The 18844-nt window shown below is 53.7% G+C and overlaps 1 protein-coding gene across 6 annotated transcripts in view; it reads left to right on the top strand.

The window, feature by feature from the left end:
- The first annotated feature begins 214 nt into the window (after positions 1-214).
- The window catches only part of PAX2 (paired box 2), a 77777-nt gene continuing 59147 nt past the window's right edge, over positions 215-18844 (top strand). For 3 of the 6 annotated variants that reach the window (XM_042960902.1, XM_042960901.1, XM_042960903.1), the window contains exons 1-3: positions 230-272; positions 3793-3961; positions 4744-4941. In XM_042960902.1, coding sequence (XP_042816836.1) covers positions 230-272; positions 3793-3961; positions 4744-4941 — 410 coding nt within the window. Of the gene's footprint in view, positions 273-3792; positions 3962-4743; positions 4942-18844 lie in introns of all 6 variants that reach the window. The other 3 variants (XM_042960905.1, XM_042960906.1, XM_042960904.1) reach the window with 2 other exon arrangements.

Consider the following 18844-nt stretch of genomic DNA (forward strand, 5'->3'; position numbering starts at 1 on the left):
GGTGGGAAGTTGCGGTCGCTGCGGTTGCAAGCTCCGACCCGCCCGGGAAGCGTCCCCGCGGGGAGCGCAGCGCGGCGCCCCCCGCCCGCCCCGCCGCTGCCGGGCGCCCGCTCACCTCCCCCACCCCCGCCTCCCCAACGTCCCTCCCTTTTCTCCTCAAGTCCTGAAGTTGAGTTTGAGAGGCGACACGGCGGCGGCGGCCGCGCTGCTCCCGCTCCTCTGCCTCCCCATGGATATGCACTGCAAAGCAGACCCCTTCTCCGCGATGCACCGTGAGTACCCGCGCCCGGCTCCTGTCCCGGCTCGGGGCTTCCCGTCCTGACCCTATCCTGTCCCGCCCCGCGTGGCCCTGGCCCCCTGCGCTCAGGTCCCACCTTGGGGACCACGCTGGCTTCTCTAGCCCCCCCCCCCTTCGTTCTTCCTCTTTCCCCCATTTTCCAGTGTTTTCAAAGCCTCCAGTTTCTCTCTTCTGCCTTATGTTCCTGGTACTTCTCCCTCTACCAGCCTTCCTACCTTCCCTGGTGCCCATCACCTGTCTTCCTTCCTTCCACCTGCTTCTTCTTAGGTCATCGATCCACAGCCCCTGGTCCTGGCTCCAGCCATCCTACTCCCTGGTCACCCTCTTGCCCTGGGCTGGGAGACTAATTGGCAGGCAGTTTTGAGGGGTTTGTGTTGTGGTGTTTGTTCTCTCTCTCTCTGTCTCTCTCTCTCTACCTCCCCCTCCCTCCATTCATCCCTACCTTTCTCAAACTTAGAGTGTGATTGTCCAGGAGGAGACTCCTAACATGGGCAGCTTCAGTGTCAGGACAATCAGGCAGAAGAGTGTGGGGGTGGGGTGCCCCCATCTGACCCTCAGCTCCTAGCACCTCCAGGCCCCGGCAGGGCTTCTTGTGAGCTGGTTTGTAATACTTCCTTCCTCTCCTTTTCTTTCCCACCTCCTTCCCTTCTCCTTCCCCTTCTCTTCTCCTTGAGTTGGGAGTCTGAGATTGGCAGGATGTGATGGTCATCTTTCTCCGCCTCTCCCTGGGAGATGCTCTAAAAACAAAGAGGGGTTCCAAGGAGAAATCCAAGTCAGCAAGAGATGGGAGTAGAGGAGCCTGCCAGGCGGCCCCTGGGCACAGCCAAGCTCTGCTTGCAGTTCTGGAGGCTCCTTGCCGGCCTCCCACTCCCTGGTGAAAATGGTCCAGCCAGTGACCTGGCCAGTGGGTAGTCAAAGAGGGAGAAAACGAGGGGGAAAGAACAAAAGGAAGGCAAGCAAATGCCAAAGCTGGGGAGAAAGGAAAGAGAAAAAAAAAAACAGGGGGAAGGAAATAAAAGAAAGAAAACAGAAAGGATGTTCCAGAAGAAAGAGAAGGGGAGAAAAATGAAAAAATAGAAAAAGAGGGAATTATTTTAATGAAATCTGAATTTATCTAATTCATGTCCTATATCTTTAGCTTGGAGAAGAATTCAGAGATTGTTTTTTGCAGGCTTTTTTTTTTCTCTCCCAGATAAATGAATTCTAAATAGAAAACTTCTCCTCCTCTGTAGATTAATAATTAAGGATGGTTTGTAACTTTTCACAGGGAAACTTTTTTAGACCTGGCTTGGATCGGTGCTCTGGACAAGAGAGCCGAGGAGGAAGAGTTGTGTTTTTCTATAAGCATATAATTAGCGTTACAGGGGGAGCTTTAAAAAATACTCCTGGGATAAAATATATTTTCCTAAAGAATTTCTAAGCACAGCTAATCCAAGTCAGGGCCCTCTGGCCGCGGCGGATCTCTGTGAGCTGAGCCAGAAATCCTGTCTCCTTTTCGGAGTGAGTGGAACCAGGTCGACCCGCCGTCTTCGCCCAGCCCGCCGGCCTCCCTGCTCCGCCGCCTCTGCTCTCGCCCTTCTCTCTGGCTGATTCCGCGGGGAAATCTGCCGAGTCCCGGCCGCCCACTGGGTGTCACTTGGAAACCCAAAGGGGAGCAAGGCGAGCTGAAGGCGGTCGGAGGAAGGAAGAGACCGCGGAGCGAGCGAGCGAGCAAGCGGGCCGGCGGGCGGGCCAGCAATCAGCCGGAGCCCGAGTCCGCGCCGGCGGCAGTGGCGCATTCCAGGCCCGACTCATCGGCGGCTCCCGGCCCCCTGGCCTGGACTCCTGCCGTGCCCCCTTCCCATCCCCTTCCCTTAGATTGGGGACGAGGGGCCGGGCCCGGAGCCCGGGGAGGCTGAATTATTCATCTTTAATCTGCCCGCAGCTGCCGCCTTTTCATACCGGTAACGCGAGTTCTCCCGGGGCCTAAATTATTGATGGTCGAGGTTTGGAGGGAGGGGAGGGGTGAGGAGTGGGGCTAGAGGTAGGGAGAGTAGCAGGGATGAGGGGCAAAAATCAGAGGTTGTGGCCTCCCTCAGCCTCCAGATCAGAAGCCTCTCCCCAGGGGTTTCGCCGGCCCTTGCTCTCAGCACCCCCAGAAGGGGACGCGAAAGAAACGAGCGGAACACAGATGTCCCCGCTTTCTCCGAAAGTCGGCTGAGGCTAGCAGGGCAGGGGCTGTAGGTTGCCGGTCAGGTCAGGCTGGCCGCTAGAACTCTGCGCTTGGATTGCTCAGGAACTGCGGCTGCGGGTTGATGGCTCTGGGTGCAGGATTTCTAGACTGCTGTAGGCCAGGGAGAACGGGGCGCCGCGCAGCGTCCTCAGGTCTGGCATCCGGTGACCACTTGGGCTCTGAGGTTGAGGGCCCGCGCTGGAGTCGGGTTGGAGACCCAGCGCCCTTGTCCTGGGCGGGAGAGCAAACGCCCTTGCTTCGCGGTGTCCTGGGAGGCTGCCGAGGTCTAAGAGGTCAGAGGGACAGGAGCTGGCTCCGGCTGGCAGCACGGGGTGCCCCGGTGAGCCCTTAGCCTGTCTGGGCCACCTGAGCCATGTTACCTAGGCAAGGCAATGGGTCCCAAGCCTGGCGCAAGGCGGCAGGCAGACAAGCCCCTGCAGCCTGCGTTCTCTGGCTGTTACCGAGCAGAGCGCCCGGCCGCTCTCCGCTGCCTCCCAGTCTCTGAGCGCAGCAGGCTCCGGGCCCCTGCCTCTTCAGCCTTCCCTCCTCCACCTGGCGTTCTTTGAACTTTAGACACTAGGGAGACCAGTGGGAAATATGGCCCCCAAATATATAAATACAGAAAACATAAAGGAAAGGGAAAATCCCGGTCAAAAACCAAAATAAAATAAAAACAAAAACACAGGGAAAGAGGTAGGAAAACTCCAACTCTGATTAAAAATAGATACAAGAGGTAGGGAACAAAAGGAGAGGGGCAGGGACTTAGCCTCTTTCTGTCCTTAGAACCCTTTTGTACTGAGTCCACCGGTCCCAGACACCCCCCCCCCAAATCATCTGCCTCCAAGCCCTAGCACGCACCAACGACTCCCCCTTGCTTGCGGCTCAGGCGGGATCCCGCTTCGCGCTGCTTCTGTTCTCTGCTCGGCCCTTCCTTTCCTCTCCTACATTCTTTCCTGCCTGCATTAATTCCCCCTCTTCCCTCTTTCCTCTCACCCTGCTTCTCCATTCCTTCCCTCACTTTCTCCCTTGCGAGGTACTGGCCTTCGAGACGCGTTCTTCCCAGCCCTCTGCCCAGCGTCGCGCTCCCGCATCTCTAACGCCCCGTGGGTTTCAATCCCCAATCCGCCGCGTGGTGTTGACCGGACCACTGTTCTTCCGGGAGTCCGGGATCATGCCCCTGCGCCCTGCCTGCTCCCTTTGCACGTCCTGGGCCGCGGACCCTGACTAATGGCCGGTCCCTGCTGTCTGTGGGGTGTTGTGTTTTTTTCTTGTCTCTCCCCAGCAGGGCACGGGGGTGTGAACCAGCTCGGGGGGGTGTTTGTGAACGGCCGGCCCCTGCCCGACGTGGTGAGGCAGCGCATCGTGGAGCTGGCCCACCAGGGTGTGCGGCCCTGCGACATATCCCGGCAGCTGCGGGTCAGCCACGGCTGTGTCAGCAAAATCCTGGGCAGGTGAGGGCCTCAGAGCTGCCCCTGGGAGACACCTTGCCTCCTTATCCCTCCGCCCTGGGTCTCCAGACCAAGGACTTGGCTAAAAGTCAAGGACGCCAGTGGGAGAGGGGCTATCCAGATACTCAGAGGTATCTAGAGAGCTGCTCCTTTCGGTGAGGGCGCTCAGGTGGTGGCCGCGGCCCCAGGAGCCAGGGCGGAGCAGGGTCACTCAAATTCCGCCCAGCCTCGGGGTTCTCGAGGCTGCCAATTTCCAGCCTTCAGTAAGGGAAGGACTCCTCTTCTAGGAGAGTTAACGCAGACTGGGGAGGGGGGTTGGAGGAACAGGGTGGGGAACGGAAATGGGTCCCCAAGAGAAGAAAAAAATCAGCACTGGGTAGGGGAAAGGAGCCCCCTGTGCTCAGTAGGAAAGGGCTGGAGGTGGTGCCTCCGCCATGGTGGGCCTGGAGGCCTGGAATCGTGCTGTTCCTCCAGTTCCTTCCCAATGAAAGTCTGGGCTTTCAGACTCCCAGGGGCGCCTATTCCCGCTGGTGTGCTCACAGCCCCCCTCCCCCGTGACTGCCTTCCCGGAGGGAGTGTCCCTCTCGTCCTCCCCTTCATCCTCCAGGCTATCCCTCGCCCTAGCCACGCGCCCTCTGGAAGCTGGCTCAGCCATGCTGAGTCTTTTCCCTCCACGCTGTTGCCTCGGGTGGGAGAGTGGCTCGGCCGCTCTGGAGCCTGCAGCCTCCCTGCCCCCGCCGTACGTAGCCTGCTTCTCGCTGACCCCGCCGGCCTTCCGGGCGCAGGTACTATGAAACCGGCAGCATCAAGCCCGGAGTGATCGGAGGCTCCAAGCCCAAAGTGGCGACCCCCAAAGTGGTGGACAAGATTGCTGAATACAAGCGACAGAACCCAACGATGTTCGCCTGGGAGATCCGAGACCGGCTCCTGGCCGAGGGCATCTGCGACAATGACACGGTGCCCAGCGTCTCCTCCATCAACAGGTGAGCAAGCTGCCCGGGGCTACGGGCTAGGGGCGGGACTCCAGCTCCCAGCTCTTGCCTACCAGCGCGACTCCCAGCTTGCGGTCTCTGTTCTTTCTCCAGCCTCTGCCCTTGCTCCAGGATCTCAGCCCCAATGTCCTTTGGGCAGGGAGAGGGGACCTGGGAGGCAGAGAGCTAGACAGACAGACAGAGCTGTCTCCAGCTCAGGGCTGGGTATTCCCTGCCAGGCTTCTCCCGCCGGCGTCCTGGAAATGAATCCAAGTGTTTGTGGTAATTAAGACTCCAAGATTACGTGCCTCGGTATCTAGAGACAATCACAGCCCACAGCCGAAGCCTTTAAAATGACCAGTGTCTATTCATCGCTTCCAAACAGACTTCCCTTTCTAAAGGCATGCTCCCTTCTCCAGGGGCAGCCTCCTGTTCTGGCTTCCCCACCCTCCCTGCCAACTCCCACAAAGCTTGCCTCCCAGGAGCCCAGGCCATGCTAGCCAGCTCCGCACAAATTTCCGGCCTACGAGCACCGAGTATCCAGGCCTGCAGAGCAAACGCTAACCACCAGCCAGCAGTTGGCAGGGAGTAGAGAAGCCGGACAAGGAGTGGGGCACCAGGCAAGAAGGGAGAGCTCTGGACCCCGAGGCTCAACTTTAGGGTGCTTAGGGCCAGGACTCAGTCTGCACCAGATGACAGGCTCAGGCACATGGGGACGACATAGGCTGGAGTGAGCCGCACATATAGCTGCACAAGGTAGTCTCCCAATCCCCAAGCTACTCTAGCACACTCTCTGGCAGAACGCACGTGCACACCCCATGTACGCACACCCCTGCCAGTGTGCAAATGGGCCTGTGCTGGGTACAGCACATGCAAACAGCAGTTGGATGCAAGAGCCCAGGATGGCTCCGACATCACGGAGCTGTGCAATCTGACATCAGCAGAGACCCTGTACAAGTTCCAGACTGCTTGGCCGGCCTTTCAACCCCTGCCCCCCCCCCCCCATTTTAAGGCAGATTCCCAAATTAGAAGAGGGTTTCCTACCCTTGTTATTCTTTGCACTTTTCATGGGCTCATTATCAGGACAACTAATAATTCAGATGGTGCCTTTTCCTGAAACTGGCATCACGTATTAAGGTTTTTTTTTTTAATATTTTGCAAATGATATGGAATTATCCCAAATCATCCTGAAAACAGCAGGTAAAATTAGCTGGTAGAATGTACCTTGGCTAAAGAAGATTCCCTCTGCCACACTCGTGCTGTAACGTACTGCGAGGCGACCCCAGAAATTATCCCAGTGTGTGCCATCTGTATTAAAATGGTTATTCAGTTATGAACAGGGTAACATAATACTGATCAGCTAATTATACACCCTCCGAAAACCCTCCAGCTCCCTGGGCCTGGCTCACTAGGTGTTGAAAGCATAGCGGTTTGACATTCAGACACCTTCGGAAGAAGCCCGAGAAAGACTGTGGGTGGTTTGGGAGGGGAATGTGTCTTTTGCATTTAAAAGCCAGAGGAGGCTGGGGAAGCTTTGGGGCCGGGGCAGGATTGGCGGTTAGGGAAGGGCAGGGGACAAAGCATTGTTTTCTGAGCCATCTGGAGACAGCCTCTTGGCTGTCTGCTGGTCCTGGGAGTGAGTTGGAACTGAGATCTTGCGAGGAGAGCAGCCTGCTGAAGAGCAGTGTTGTTGGGACTGGGCGCTGGTGTTCTGGGGGACGTTCCAGAGAAATGCTTGTTGTCAGTGATAGGATTTGCAAGCCTTTGGAGGAACCCAAGACACGCACAGTTAAGGCAATTTGCTTTTCTTGATGGGCAGAGGGCCGGAGCGATCAAGGCAGTTATGGTGGCAGCCTCCCTTGTCTACCACCCCGTCCAGCACCCACCCCCGCCTCTCCCCCAACATATACCCTCTCAGGCTGAGATGTTTTGGGAAGCTGGCTCATGCAAGAGTTTGGGAATGCCCTCATCCTGAAAAGCCACAGAAGACGGGGAACGGGTGACCCCAGGATCAAGCTCAGGAACCTTGGGGTACTCCACCGGAATTGGGGGGAGGTAAAGGAGTGAGGAGTAGAGAGCGGGTTGAGAGTGGGAAGAGAACAGCCTCAGCTTGACAGCTCTGACCATGGCCCCGTCTGCTCAGCGTGGCGCCCCACCACCTAAGGGGCACAGAGGCTTCCTCGGGTGTGTAGAAATAGCCATCTGTGGGCAGGTGTTGCTGGAGATGGAGAGAGAGTGGGAGGAGAGGAACGGGGAAGCCACGGGCAGCATGGGCAACCAGCCCTGGGCCTGTGGTTAGGCCTCCTGGCTTGCTTTGTCAACCAGGAGCAGTCAGGGTATTCTGGATTTCACTGTGGGACAGAGTCCTGCCGTGGTTCAAATTTCGGAGGAAGATTCTGAGGGCTTCCCAGTGTGCTGCTGAGTTGGGGCTGGAGGGATGCGTCTGGGCCCCCGTGCCCTTAGCTTCATCCTTGTAGGTGCTTTGCTTGAAAGAAGGAAAGGTTTATTCTGAGATTTGTTGGTCCACCCTGAAACCGGATAAAGCGGGATGTTTCTGCCAGCGTTGGTGATGTCGGGAACTTTGTGAATTCTCATCCTCTGTAGGAAGAGCCTGGAGACTTTCCTCCGTGCAGAAAGTGCACTGGGGAAAGGGTGGCTCTTGAGTTTAGAGTCTTACTGTTGGTGAGGTGCCCACTCGTCTTAGGTACGTGTAACCATTGTCAGAGTGTGCATGTGCCGGTGGTTGGCAAGAAAGGAAGTCCACACATGCTCACCCACCTGAGCCAAATTGTGAGATTTTTTTTCATTTTCTCCTCCCCAAAACAGATGCTGTCGCCGCACTTGAAATATGCTGTTATGGTTACAAACTCAATTGCTTTTCGTGCCTCTAAAATTGGTTTTGGCTTTCTCTGATCCTGTCGCGATAAAGGCTTGGACATTCAATCCGTACACTCCACTGGCAAATCCTCAGAGAAATACCTCTCTGAGTCAATGGAGTAGGTCAGGGAGGCCTCCCAAAGCCACTCCTGCCCCCGGAGACCACTGTCAAACACCCAGAGGGTTGACTGGATTGCTTAGCATGTGGAACTTTTGTGACTCATTCTTGATGTTGGGTTACTGATTGCTGACCAGGGAGTTGCCAGTTCTTCAGCTTGCACGCTGCCACTGTAGAGGGTGGGTGCTTACGAACAGGTGACTTGAGGTTGAAGCCTGGTGTGGGAAATGGCCTATAGATGGGGGAAGTGATGCTACCGAAGGAGGAAGTCACCCAATTATAACGCTGAGCAATTGACGAGGCAGGAAGGATTCTCCTGATTATGTGCCAGAGTCTCCTGGTTTGGCTGTTGCTCTGGGCAGAGAGTACTGCTCCTTTGAAAGAATAGGCGCAAACTCCAAGTAGAGTCTAGGGTTACGGAGGATCCCCTGAGGGTGCCCCCTTGGAACAAGTCGACAAAAAGGCCGTTGCCCTCTTAACTTTTTCAGCCTGCCCTACACTCTTGGGATCAGGGCCTTCCCTGCTCCTAGATCTTTGGACTGGACTCTTCCAGAGTCAGTTTCTCGCTGATCACCTGCTACCCACACTCTCTCTCAGCCTGTTTGGCTCTAAGTGAGCACGTTCATTTTCCCAGCAGTGGCAACAGTGGCTTCAAGGCTGCAGTCCCAGGGCTGTTCAAGAATTCCATCCTGTGTCGTTCACAGGCCTCATCAGAGGTCTGGCAGTGGGGTGACAGTCGTGGGCCAGCTGTTCATTCAAAGACTATCCAAACAAGCCAGGAGCCACTCATCCTAGCTGAGGGAATGCTGAAGACACGTAGACATGTTCAGGGCCAGAGCCTGTGTCTGTCTCTCTGAAACCTGGGTTCTACAACATTGCACTTTTGACTCTTAGACCTGACTTGGCCAGAAGGGCAGCTTCACCTGCCCCATCTCCATAGTCGTGGAGCTGTTTCGTGGTCAGGGCTGGTGGTCTCACGCCAAAGAGCTAAGGCAAGTTGGTGAGCTAAGAGGAAGACTTCTCTCCTCAGAAGAATGGGAGAAATAAGGACAGAGAACTTGCCTTCTGTGGCCTGGGACCTACCAGCCACAAAGAGCCCCAAATAGCGAACGAATATGACAGTTTCTGCCTGAGAAGCCTTGCTCACCTGTCGTTCCCCGGGGAGGGCTCTCCCGCTGCTGAGGTTCCCCCCTGTCATTAGACAAACATGTGTAATAGGCGGGACTGCTGATCTTATTTCTTAAAACGACCTGGAGTTCTCCCCCCGAAGGATCATTTTTGTTCCCTTAGTTATGTTAGACTTCTCGGCCAGTGGTTGTATTGGTCTGACTGTTTCTCTCGTTGGCTGGCTCAAAGTGGGCCCTCAGGCCACCAGATGGCTTCAGGTGAGAGCAGTGGCTGGTGGCCCTGAGCTCTTACCTCAGCTGGCAGCTCTGGAGAAGAGGAAGACAGGAGGGCTTGTTCCTAGTGAGAACTCCAGGTAGGTTTTGGAAGGCGATGCAAGGAAGAAAAGAGAGGGAAACTCCTAACTAACTAGCTAAATAGTGTCCCAACTATTTTGAGAACTCAATAAAACAATCACATCAAATATGAAGAGGCATAAATCTTGTGTCTGCACAGGTAACCTACTCAATTGCTTTTATTATCGCTCAGGCTGCCTCCATTTATTACCGTCCACAGCCTGGGCAAAGGAGGTTGCATAGAGGGTGGTCTCCAGTGCAATCCTACACCCTGAGAGGCAACAATCAGCCCATAGAGCCAGGGATTTCGATGGGAGCTCGGGAAGGGCCCATCTGTCTGCATGAAAACCAATCAATAACTCTGTAACCAGAGCCCTTGTCACAGGGAAATGGACAACACAACAGTTCAATACAGGGGCCACAGGGGGAATTAGCCAGTGGAGATGGGGGCCAGGAAGGAGCAGACCCTGGAGAAGGGAAACAGGGTGCCTGGAGAAGGGAAGGTTGGGGAGGGAGTGGGCTGTGGCAGGGGAGAGCAGCGGCTTTGTGTGCATATTGGCAGAATGGGTGAATTATTGTGTAGAGTAGATCCAGGGACGGAGAGGCACTGTTGGAAGTCGGTTTGGGAGGGAACAGTTGGGCTTATTCTGGCGCACGGGAGAGAGTGTGGTTGTATATGTGATGGTATGTGCTTATAGACTAGAACATCACAGATTCCAGAGAAGGAGTGGCAATGGTAGTAACTGGTGCAGAAGGGGAATCGCCACCCCCGACCCCTGCCACCAAGAGCCTGCACCACGAAGAGGGGCTTGGTATGAGCCGAAATGGGATAGGGGTCCTGCTTCCCCATCTTGTGAGCAGGACTGATAAAGGAATACTGTGTGCCAAGGGCTCCACCATATGCTCCTAGCTTCGGAGATCTCTGGCTGTAGCTACTTTGCAACTTCCCCTCTTAGTTTCAGGTTTGTCCTTAGTCCCCCTTTGTTGCTACCTGGAGCTGGAGGTCCTCACGGCAAGAGGAAACGACGTATATGTATTTCCTTTTCACTTCTGGTCCTTTAAAAGAGTGCACTAAAGTGTTCTAACCTGGGCCACCACCTCTCTGAACCCCTGCTGTTTCCCCCCACTCCCCAAGCCAGTTGTCCAGAGTTCAGACCCTTGCAAAGGAAGCAGTTACAAGTACAGCTTCAGTCAGTGCAGCTCACCAGCCATGTGGGTGAGTCTAGAAAAGAGAGAAGGGCCCGTGACAGATCTGAGGCGTGGGAAACAGTATCTCACGACAATGCCCAAGTAACAAGTGAAACAGATGGGAAATTAAATCACATTGGGTTTATCTATCTACCAGGAAGCCACGGGGTTGAATGGTTTCCTCCTGTTGAGCCTGTTGTTTTGGTGCCATCAAGGTGCAGCTTGCACGTATTCACGATGGTTTCTAGGCATAGAGGTTGACATCTTCAGTGCATGTGGATTTGTATATGTATGTGTGTGCCATCCCGTGTCTGCTCTTTGGTAAAAGGGCGAGGAGGCCAAGAACAAAGGGAGGAAGGCCCACAGGACGTGACCTACAATCACTGACAGAGGCTGGACACCTTGTCTCTGGCCCACCAGTTTAACCAGTGATGCAGTCATGGGGCCATTGGCTGATAATAGGACTCAGCTGAAGATTCTTTGTTTTGTAATTTGGGCAAACCCAGGTCAAATTTTCCTTCAATCTTTATTGGCACTGTAACACTCCATGGTCCAGTTAGCCCCCCAAAAGAGGGCCCTGGCTACAGTGGTGTCACCTTTGTAGTGGAGAGCTGAATGGTCAGCGGTCCATCTTCTCTTAGATACCTGACTCCCAGCCCAGTTGGCAGGACTAGTTAGGGGCCAACTGCACAAGCAGCCGAAAAGATGCTCTTCCCAGTGGGTCTCCTTCCTATAGACTTGTGTCACAGAGACCCACCAAGGAGTGCGGGTCCCTCCAGCAGGAGGCATGGCAGCAGCACTGGGGGATGGTCATTGGCAGAGCTCTCCCAAGGACCAGGCCCTGGGCCCAGCTTCCAAGTCCTTCCCCAGTAACCCAGATGCCAGGAAAAGAAGGGAGAGGCTATGTGTGAGAACCACGTAAATGGGAACTGGAGTGGGCTTGGAGACCAGGAAGGGCATGAAGGCACAGGCAGATGCCTGGGGGCTCCAGAGAGGGCTGGGCCTCGGGGAGCTGTTGGGAGTGGGAAATAAGAGGAGAGTGACCGAGCACTGGAGGAGAAGGGGCAAGGCCTTGTGCAGTTCCCTGTGGGAACTCCTGGGTGGGAGAAGAAGGTATGTCGAGGGGAGGTACGGAGAGGGGAGAGGCTGTAGAGCCACGTTCCTCTTGTAGCCCATCCTCAACAACCACACACACACACATACACACACACACACACACACACACACACACACACACACACTGGACTCTGTCTTTTGGTTTCTGAGGGATAATATATATGATAAGGAAGTATTTTGTGTTTTTCACATAACAGTGAGAGAAAATGAGACTTGCTGACCTTCTAGAGAGGTCAGGTTTACCGTAGGGACGTGGATGGAGGAGGGTAGGGCTGCAGGAGATGGGATGGAGCTGGTGAGAGCTGGACGAAAAAGGGCCTGGAATATGCAGGCCCAGCCCAGAGGCAGGAAGATTTGGGGTTTAAAAACTCTGTGCCGGGCAAAGAAAACACCATTTCTGGCCTGATTCAGTCCATGGGCCCTGGTCTGCAGCCCCAGGGCTGTGTAACAAGACATAGCTTCTCTTCTCTGCTTCAGACCAGAGGGGTAGCAGGGCAGGTGCAGGGGTGCAGGTGGTACTTCCTGAGCCCCTTGGTCCAGGAGCCCCTGAGGGAGGGAGGTGGAGGGGACATCCACTCTCTGCCGTGAGGGCAGGAGAGGGTGAGGCGGGAGTGGGAGAGGAGGACAGAAGTCAGAAGGAAGGCTGAAGAGTGAGGAAGGAGGCGGGGAGGCTGAGGGGCAAAAGGAAGAGGCCTCTGAGCTGGCTTGGCCTGAGGAGAATGGAGTGAATGGCGGGAGTACAAAGCAAGGAGCTCCAGAAGCTTGAAAATTGGGCTGGATCCCGTGCATCTCAGCCAAGGGCCTCTAGTAGAGCTTGGAGGAAGTTGGAGGGACCGTCAGCTCTGGACAGCTGGTAGACCAGGCTAAGGGCGGTGGGGGGGGGGGGTACTCAGGAAGCTTAGAAGGTGGGAAAGGAGAGAAGGGAGGCCAGCCAGGAGAGGGAGAGGTGTCAGAGTGAAGGAGGTGGCACGGGAGGTCAAGTGGCGGGAGCCGGGGCTCAGGGCCGCCCGCACCAGGCAGCACACAGCACCAGGCGGGCTGGCGGCCGCTGCAAAGCTGCTGCAGGTGTAGCTGCTGCAGCCTGGTCCCCGCAGAAGGGAGAGTGGGAGGGAAGCCAAGAGGAAGGGAGAGAGGTCCTCACTTCCTAGGTGTTCCAGAGTGGAGCCCCTTCCACCTGGGAGCCTCTGGCCGCTTTGCTCAGGGCTTCCTCTTCTGCCTGCCTTCAGCCCTGCCCGAACTTCTCTGCAGTGAGCTCCCTCTGCAGCCATTCAGGAACAGAGGAAGCCAGAGGATGCCGGGAGCAGCTCCTGGCAGGAGTGGCGGAGAGGCTGTAGGACAGGGCAGCAGGCCGGAAGGGGGACTGTCCTCACCTTGTAGGCACAGTAAGGTCACAAAATCAGAGAGGAAGGGCTCAGAGGACTGCGGGAGGAGAAAGGAGGGCAGGAAGGGAGAGCAGTGGCGGCCCCAGAGCTTGAGCAAATGGGAACAAGCATTCCCTGCCCCGATGCTCCCTCTTGGCGCCAGGGTCTTTGCTGGGCTGGTGGAGGAAGCTTCAGGAAACCGGGAGCCTCGTGGGCAGTGTCTGGCTCGACAGGCCCCAGGGATGGTCAGGGAGGAGACCTTCATCCTGCCCCTTATCTTGTGACTTTCCATCCTGATTGTCGAGGGCGAGGTGGCACCTGCCGTGTGCATCATACCAAGAGAAGTTGGTGACGGTGTGTCGAGGGCCTCTGTGTGGCTCTGTCGTGGGGAGAGTCTGGGAACTTTGGCAAGAGTGTGTGGGTCCAGCTGAGCGTAGCATTCACGCCCTGGGAAGCTGTCTACCTGGTGCTGGTATTCCAAGGAGCTCTTAGAAGGAGTCGGGCTTATCAAACGGGGAGCTGGTGGCTTGTTACTCAGAGGGTTTGCAGCTGAAGGGATCGTTTGGTCTCAGAATGAAAGTCTCTGCCGTCGCTTGGACAACTTGCCCGTTTGGGACGTTAGCAAGCGTTACCTGGCAAGCGTGAGTTGAATGGACGGTAGAGCTCCCGCTAGGCTGAGGAGTAGGGTTTCCCGTCAGGTCCGCAGGGTCCCGACACACTCAGTCTGAACGCGGGCACATGTGCGTGTTCTCTGCTAGGCGTGAGGGTGTAGAGTGGTGTGCGAGGGCCAGGTCGCTACCGGGAGCACAGTCGCGGTGCGTGGTTTGCGTCTGTTGAGATCCTCGAGGCGGGTGTGCATCTAGGTAAGGACACAGGTCAAGAGATTTATCTCCTTTTTTCATCTGCAGAGAGGAGACCTCCCCTCCCTCCCCCTATCCCTTACCTTTTTCCTTCCTCTCTCTCCTTCTCCTCGGGTTAGCTGGTTTGGGTTAGGAGGCCAATCTCAGTAGACTCTAATTGAAGAGGGAAGAGAATGTGATAAGATAAGGAAGGCCATCCACGCTCTGGGGACCAATAGAGGTTTCATGTTCCCCCACTCCGCTCGGCTTCTCTAGGGAGCTGACACCAGGGCAGGCGGCCTTCCCACACACTGTGACTGTCTGGCCTCTGGCAGAGCCAGAGAAAATGAAGTATCCCTTGGGGTCAAGACTCAGGTTCCTTTCCCAGTCACCATGGGTCTGGCGGGGGGGAGGCCCTGACCAAAGAGGAAAAAGGGGTAGAAGAGAGACGGCCTAAGACAGGAGCAGTGAGAAGCGGAGGTGACTGACACCGGTCAGCTCCAACTAAAGCCTGGTTTGGGGGCCACAGAAATGGACTGAGTATGTGTGTTGGGAAGGGAGGTCATTTTTTTTTTATTGGAGAAGAGGCTCTGAAGCCTTTCGGCCGGTCTGCTGGGCTGAGCACTCAGCTCTTTTCAGAGGTACAGGCCTGGTTTTGTCCAGGTCTTCCTAGAAATAGTGTCCAGCCCTCACTCTTATGCCCCCTGCCCTCCAGCCCCAGCACATATGCATTCGCCTCTTCCCCCTCCCAACCCTTCCCTTAACTTAGCTCTGAGGATTAGGTAGTTCCTGGACCCAGGGAGGCAGCCTGGAGATTCCTTAGGAGATGACCTCCCAGGGTGGGTACAAAAAAAGTTGAGAGAAATTCATTTCATGGCCAGTGGCTGCTTAGAAAAGGCGATTCCAGCATACGAATGTGATAAATGTTAACTGAGCATTAATCGCATTAAAGAGGGCCCTATAAACTTTTCATTTCTAATTAAATTCGTCCAGTGATGCTGCCCAAGCGAGTACTCTGGGCCTTTGTTTATGTGGAAAATTAAAATGCAAATACAATGGGATTTATTTCCAGGAGTGGAGTGATGGGCTGGCCCCTCTGGCTACTGGTCTCCAGGCCTGTCCGGCCAGGTAACTGCTTCTTTGGAAGTGCTGTCCCCCTTGGGACACATTCTGGTGTGAAGGGAGAGGACAGAGTTCAAGGTCAAATAGAATTAGCAATGAGGAAGTGTGGAAAGATTTGCAGAGAGGGAGAAAAAGGCAACAGATGACCCAGAAATATAGGAAGGCATTGCCCTGGTCCCCCCGACCCCCACCCCCACCACTTCGAACTCACACCTCTAAGAGAAGAGATCCCTAAAATCTTGCTTGGGAATAATGTCATCACAAGCCTCTGCTGCAGCTCTGGGATGAAGGGTGTACGTGGGAGGGAGAATTTGGAGGAATCAGCCCTGCCAGGCATATGTGGGCCTCCTCCTAAAAGAACTGAGTGGTCATCAGCAGGGAAGGCCCTGGGCCTGGATTTATCTGCAGCACCTTGAGGGTGGGCTGCTGTCCACATCACGGTTTCACTGATCTCTTCCTGCCGGTGCCAAACGGCATTGACACAGGGCAGTGGAGCATAGAACCGAGGACGCTGTGCAGGCACGCCCGCCTGCACGCAGCCTTGTCGTGTGTAGGGAGAGCCGGTCGCTCATAAGAATAAACAAATGTCCCTTGCAGGGAGTCCTTTCGTGCCACGATGCCTTTGATAAAAAGCAGTAACCCTAAATACTGTTGAATGGAGCGATCTAAAGTTCCTATTTACTAAAACATAAATTAAGTCAAGTGGAGAGAAAACACGGGTAAGGAAAATCGTGTGGGTAGATCAGTAGCGACACTGAAAGATCGCTGTGCTGCTCCATGGATAAGGAAGTTGTAAACAGCATTAAAGAGTAGAGAGGGAAAGAAAATGGAAGTAGAGAGATGATAAAAGGCAGAGCACTAAATCACAAGTAGGGGTACGTGCACAAAGTCACAAACCAGATTTACACCAAGCGTTGCAAAATCTACAGCTTGGACTGACAACACACAGAGATACTCTGCACCCGGGCACGCAGGCATCCAGAGAGTGGATGGGGCCATGTCAGCACCAAGAGGCTGGATGTGGCCGCAGTGTGGTCTCTCCCTGCCGGACAAGGGGACTGATTCATTAGCTCCGCCATGCAGGGATCTGACTGGTCCGGTTCTGCAGACGGTCCAGGATACAGCCTTAGGACGTTTTTAAAGGTCTCTGAGTACATGAGGCTCTTGTGAACTGGATCCACGTTCTAACGGATCTCCAAGATGGAGTCTGATTGACTAGTTTCGTTAAATAGCTTGCTACCCCTGTTCTCTTTAGTCTGTTTTATTCTGGGTTGTTCTTGTTGTTCTTGTCCTTTTTAGTGTTCACTTACGTCTCTTAGAAACGTATGAGCACTTGCTGACAAACAGGTAAATGTGACAACTCCCAAACATCTGAACGAAAATCAAAGCTTTAGTCAATCGTCTGTAAGGGTTGTCAATAGGATGCCAAATATCTGGTGATTTAGAGACATCACTGATCAAATTTCTTAGTTTTTATCCAGGCGCAGCATCAACACTCGTTTTCATTCCACTGGTGTTGCATTTCACTGGAAAACACCTGTTTCCAGAGGGAAGTATTGTAGGCGACAAAGCGTTGTGGTTAGAAAGCATCTTTGATGCATTTGGGTCTGGCTTCTGGTTTAAAAAGAGGCTGGTCTTGACCAGAAAGTCAGGTGGAGAGCTGGTACTTAGAGCGCTTAGCATCTGGACAAGTACAGCTGATGGACACTTGCCCCGGAAGGTTGGTTGGGAGGGCAAATCGCCTTGTCCAAATAAGGGTAAACTGTCTGGTAGGCCTGGCTTCCATAAGGGGATCCTTTTTGCCACCTTAAAGGGGAGTATCAGGTGCTTAGTAGACATGGCCTTTCATTCATTTATACTTTCATTTGTCCATCCGGAAAACCTTTGCTAAGCACCTGCCATATACCAAGCAATTCATGCAAACCTTTGTAACCCAGAAAAAGTAAGAAAATGGGCTCTAGGAGAGATTTCCGGAGTTTGAAGCAAGCTTCCCTGCTCACTGGCTGCGTGGTTACAGGTCAATCTCATCTCCTCCCTGGACCTCAGCCTCTCCACCCCTCTAGCACGGAGATAACCACACAGTTCTGTCATAGGTGCTTGTGAGGGTTGTGTGAGTTCATCCACATAAACCTGCTTAGCATTGCACCTGGCACGAAGCAAGTGCTCAATAAATGTTAGTTATTATTGTGGCAGTCGTAGCCATCAAGTGTACATTTCTTGCTATGTGTCTGTGTCAATGTGTGTGAGTTCTGGCCTGTGTGTGCACAAACAGTGAACTCTTTTAAATAAAAAGCTCAAGTTGAAAGGATATTCTGTGAACAGAAATGTGTATCATGAATGCCGGTGAGAATTATGGTGCTCTCTGGGCCCAGCCGGATTGAGGAAGGGGCCTGTGTGCAGGCCCCTATGTGTGTGCAGGGAAAAAGCGCTCTGAGTCACTTACCTGAGCACTGAACAGAATTAGTCAGATAATTGCCCCCTTTGTCCACGTTGTTGGAGAGCCCAGCCTGTGTGTGTGTGTGTGTGTGTGTGTGTGTGTGTGTGTGTGTGTGTGTGTAAACTTCATATGCCTGCACACTCCTTCTCTGGAATGAGCTTACTATTGCTTGAGGAGTTGAAGGTTGGCATTTTCTGGGCTTCATGGCATTTTCATGGGTTGTGGTGCTTTGCATTTTATAGGGTTTTTTTTTTTAAGATAAAATGAAACGGTAGTGGGAAAAAAATCCTTATTTGATGGGTTTGAAGGGTTCCTCTGATTCTTAAATGTCATAGAGGGAAGAGAAGGGAGGTAAACAGGAAGAGGAAGGAAAGAGAGAAGAGAAAGTAGAGACAAGATAAAGGATAAAGAGAGAGGTGAGGGGGAAGTAAGCAAATATTTGACAAGTTCAAACTGATCTGTCTACTATTGTCCCACATATCTGGATGTTCCAGGGAACCATAGGAGGTTGATAATCACTGCAGTTATTTTCACTGCTAAGGGCTAAAAGATTTTAAGAAGCAAATTTAGGAGAAAATTTCACTTTGGGCTTGATGTATGAACACATTGAGCAATGGCTCCAAGTAACGACAACTACAGATTCTTTTTACCCTACACGCAATAAGAACAAAAGTGAAAACCAAAGTTCTCCAAACCCCCGATGATGTGTTCTGTCTCCCCACCTCTATGGAAAGGCCCGTGGAATGAGGCCAAGGCCCAATCCCATTCTTGCCTGTAGCTTTCCCGGCCCCTTTGGTCTGGGTGGGTAACCAAGTTCAGCTCAATGGACTTTCATAAGATCCACACGCAACTGCCTTAATATTCACTGATCTGATTTCCTTCTTACCCCTTCCTTATTTCCCAATTTGACACCTGGATTTCACTATCCCTTATTTATACCTATTGGCTGGCAAAGGTTCTGACTTTTAAAATTAGAAAGCAAATATTTTAAATGAGCTAAATTTGAACCCTGAGGACTCAATTACCCTTGAATTTTTTTCATAAGTATAAAATGCCTAAGGGCCACCACCTTCCTTTCCGCCTATTCATCCTTGCGGGGCTGGATGCAGCCCTCTGTATGGAGACAGGCAGTGGCGAAATCTGTCATCGCCCAGCCCCTGCCGCTGTCCAAAGGGACCGGAAGGTCGAGGAGGGAGCTACCCCCTGCCTCCACACTACCTGACTGAAGTTTTTACACTTCTCCGCTTAGATCACACACAGCTTTACTCATCTTGGGGTTTTAGGTATGTTAGCACACGTGTGTACACGCTTGTACACATGCAGAGGCCAATCTATGGCTGCTTTACTTGGTAAGCCCTTTTGTTCATAATAACAGTAGCTAACAAGTGCTTACTATA

The sequence above is a fragment of the Panthera tigris genome, chromosome D2, assembly GCF_018350195.1.
Source record: "Panthera tigris isolate Pti1 chromosome D2, P.tigris_Pti1_mat1.1, whole genome shotgun sequence".
In the NCBI taxonomy this organism is placed as follows: Eukaryota; Metazoa; Chordata; class Mammalia; order Carnivora; family Felidae; genus Panthera; species Panthera tigris.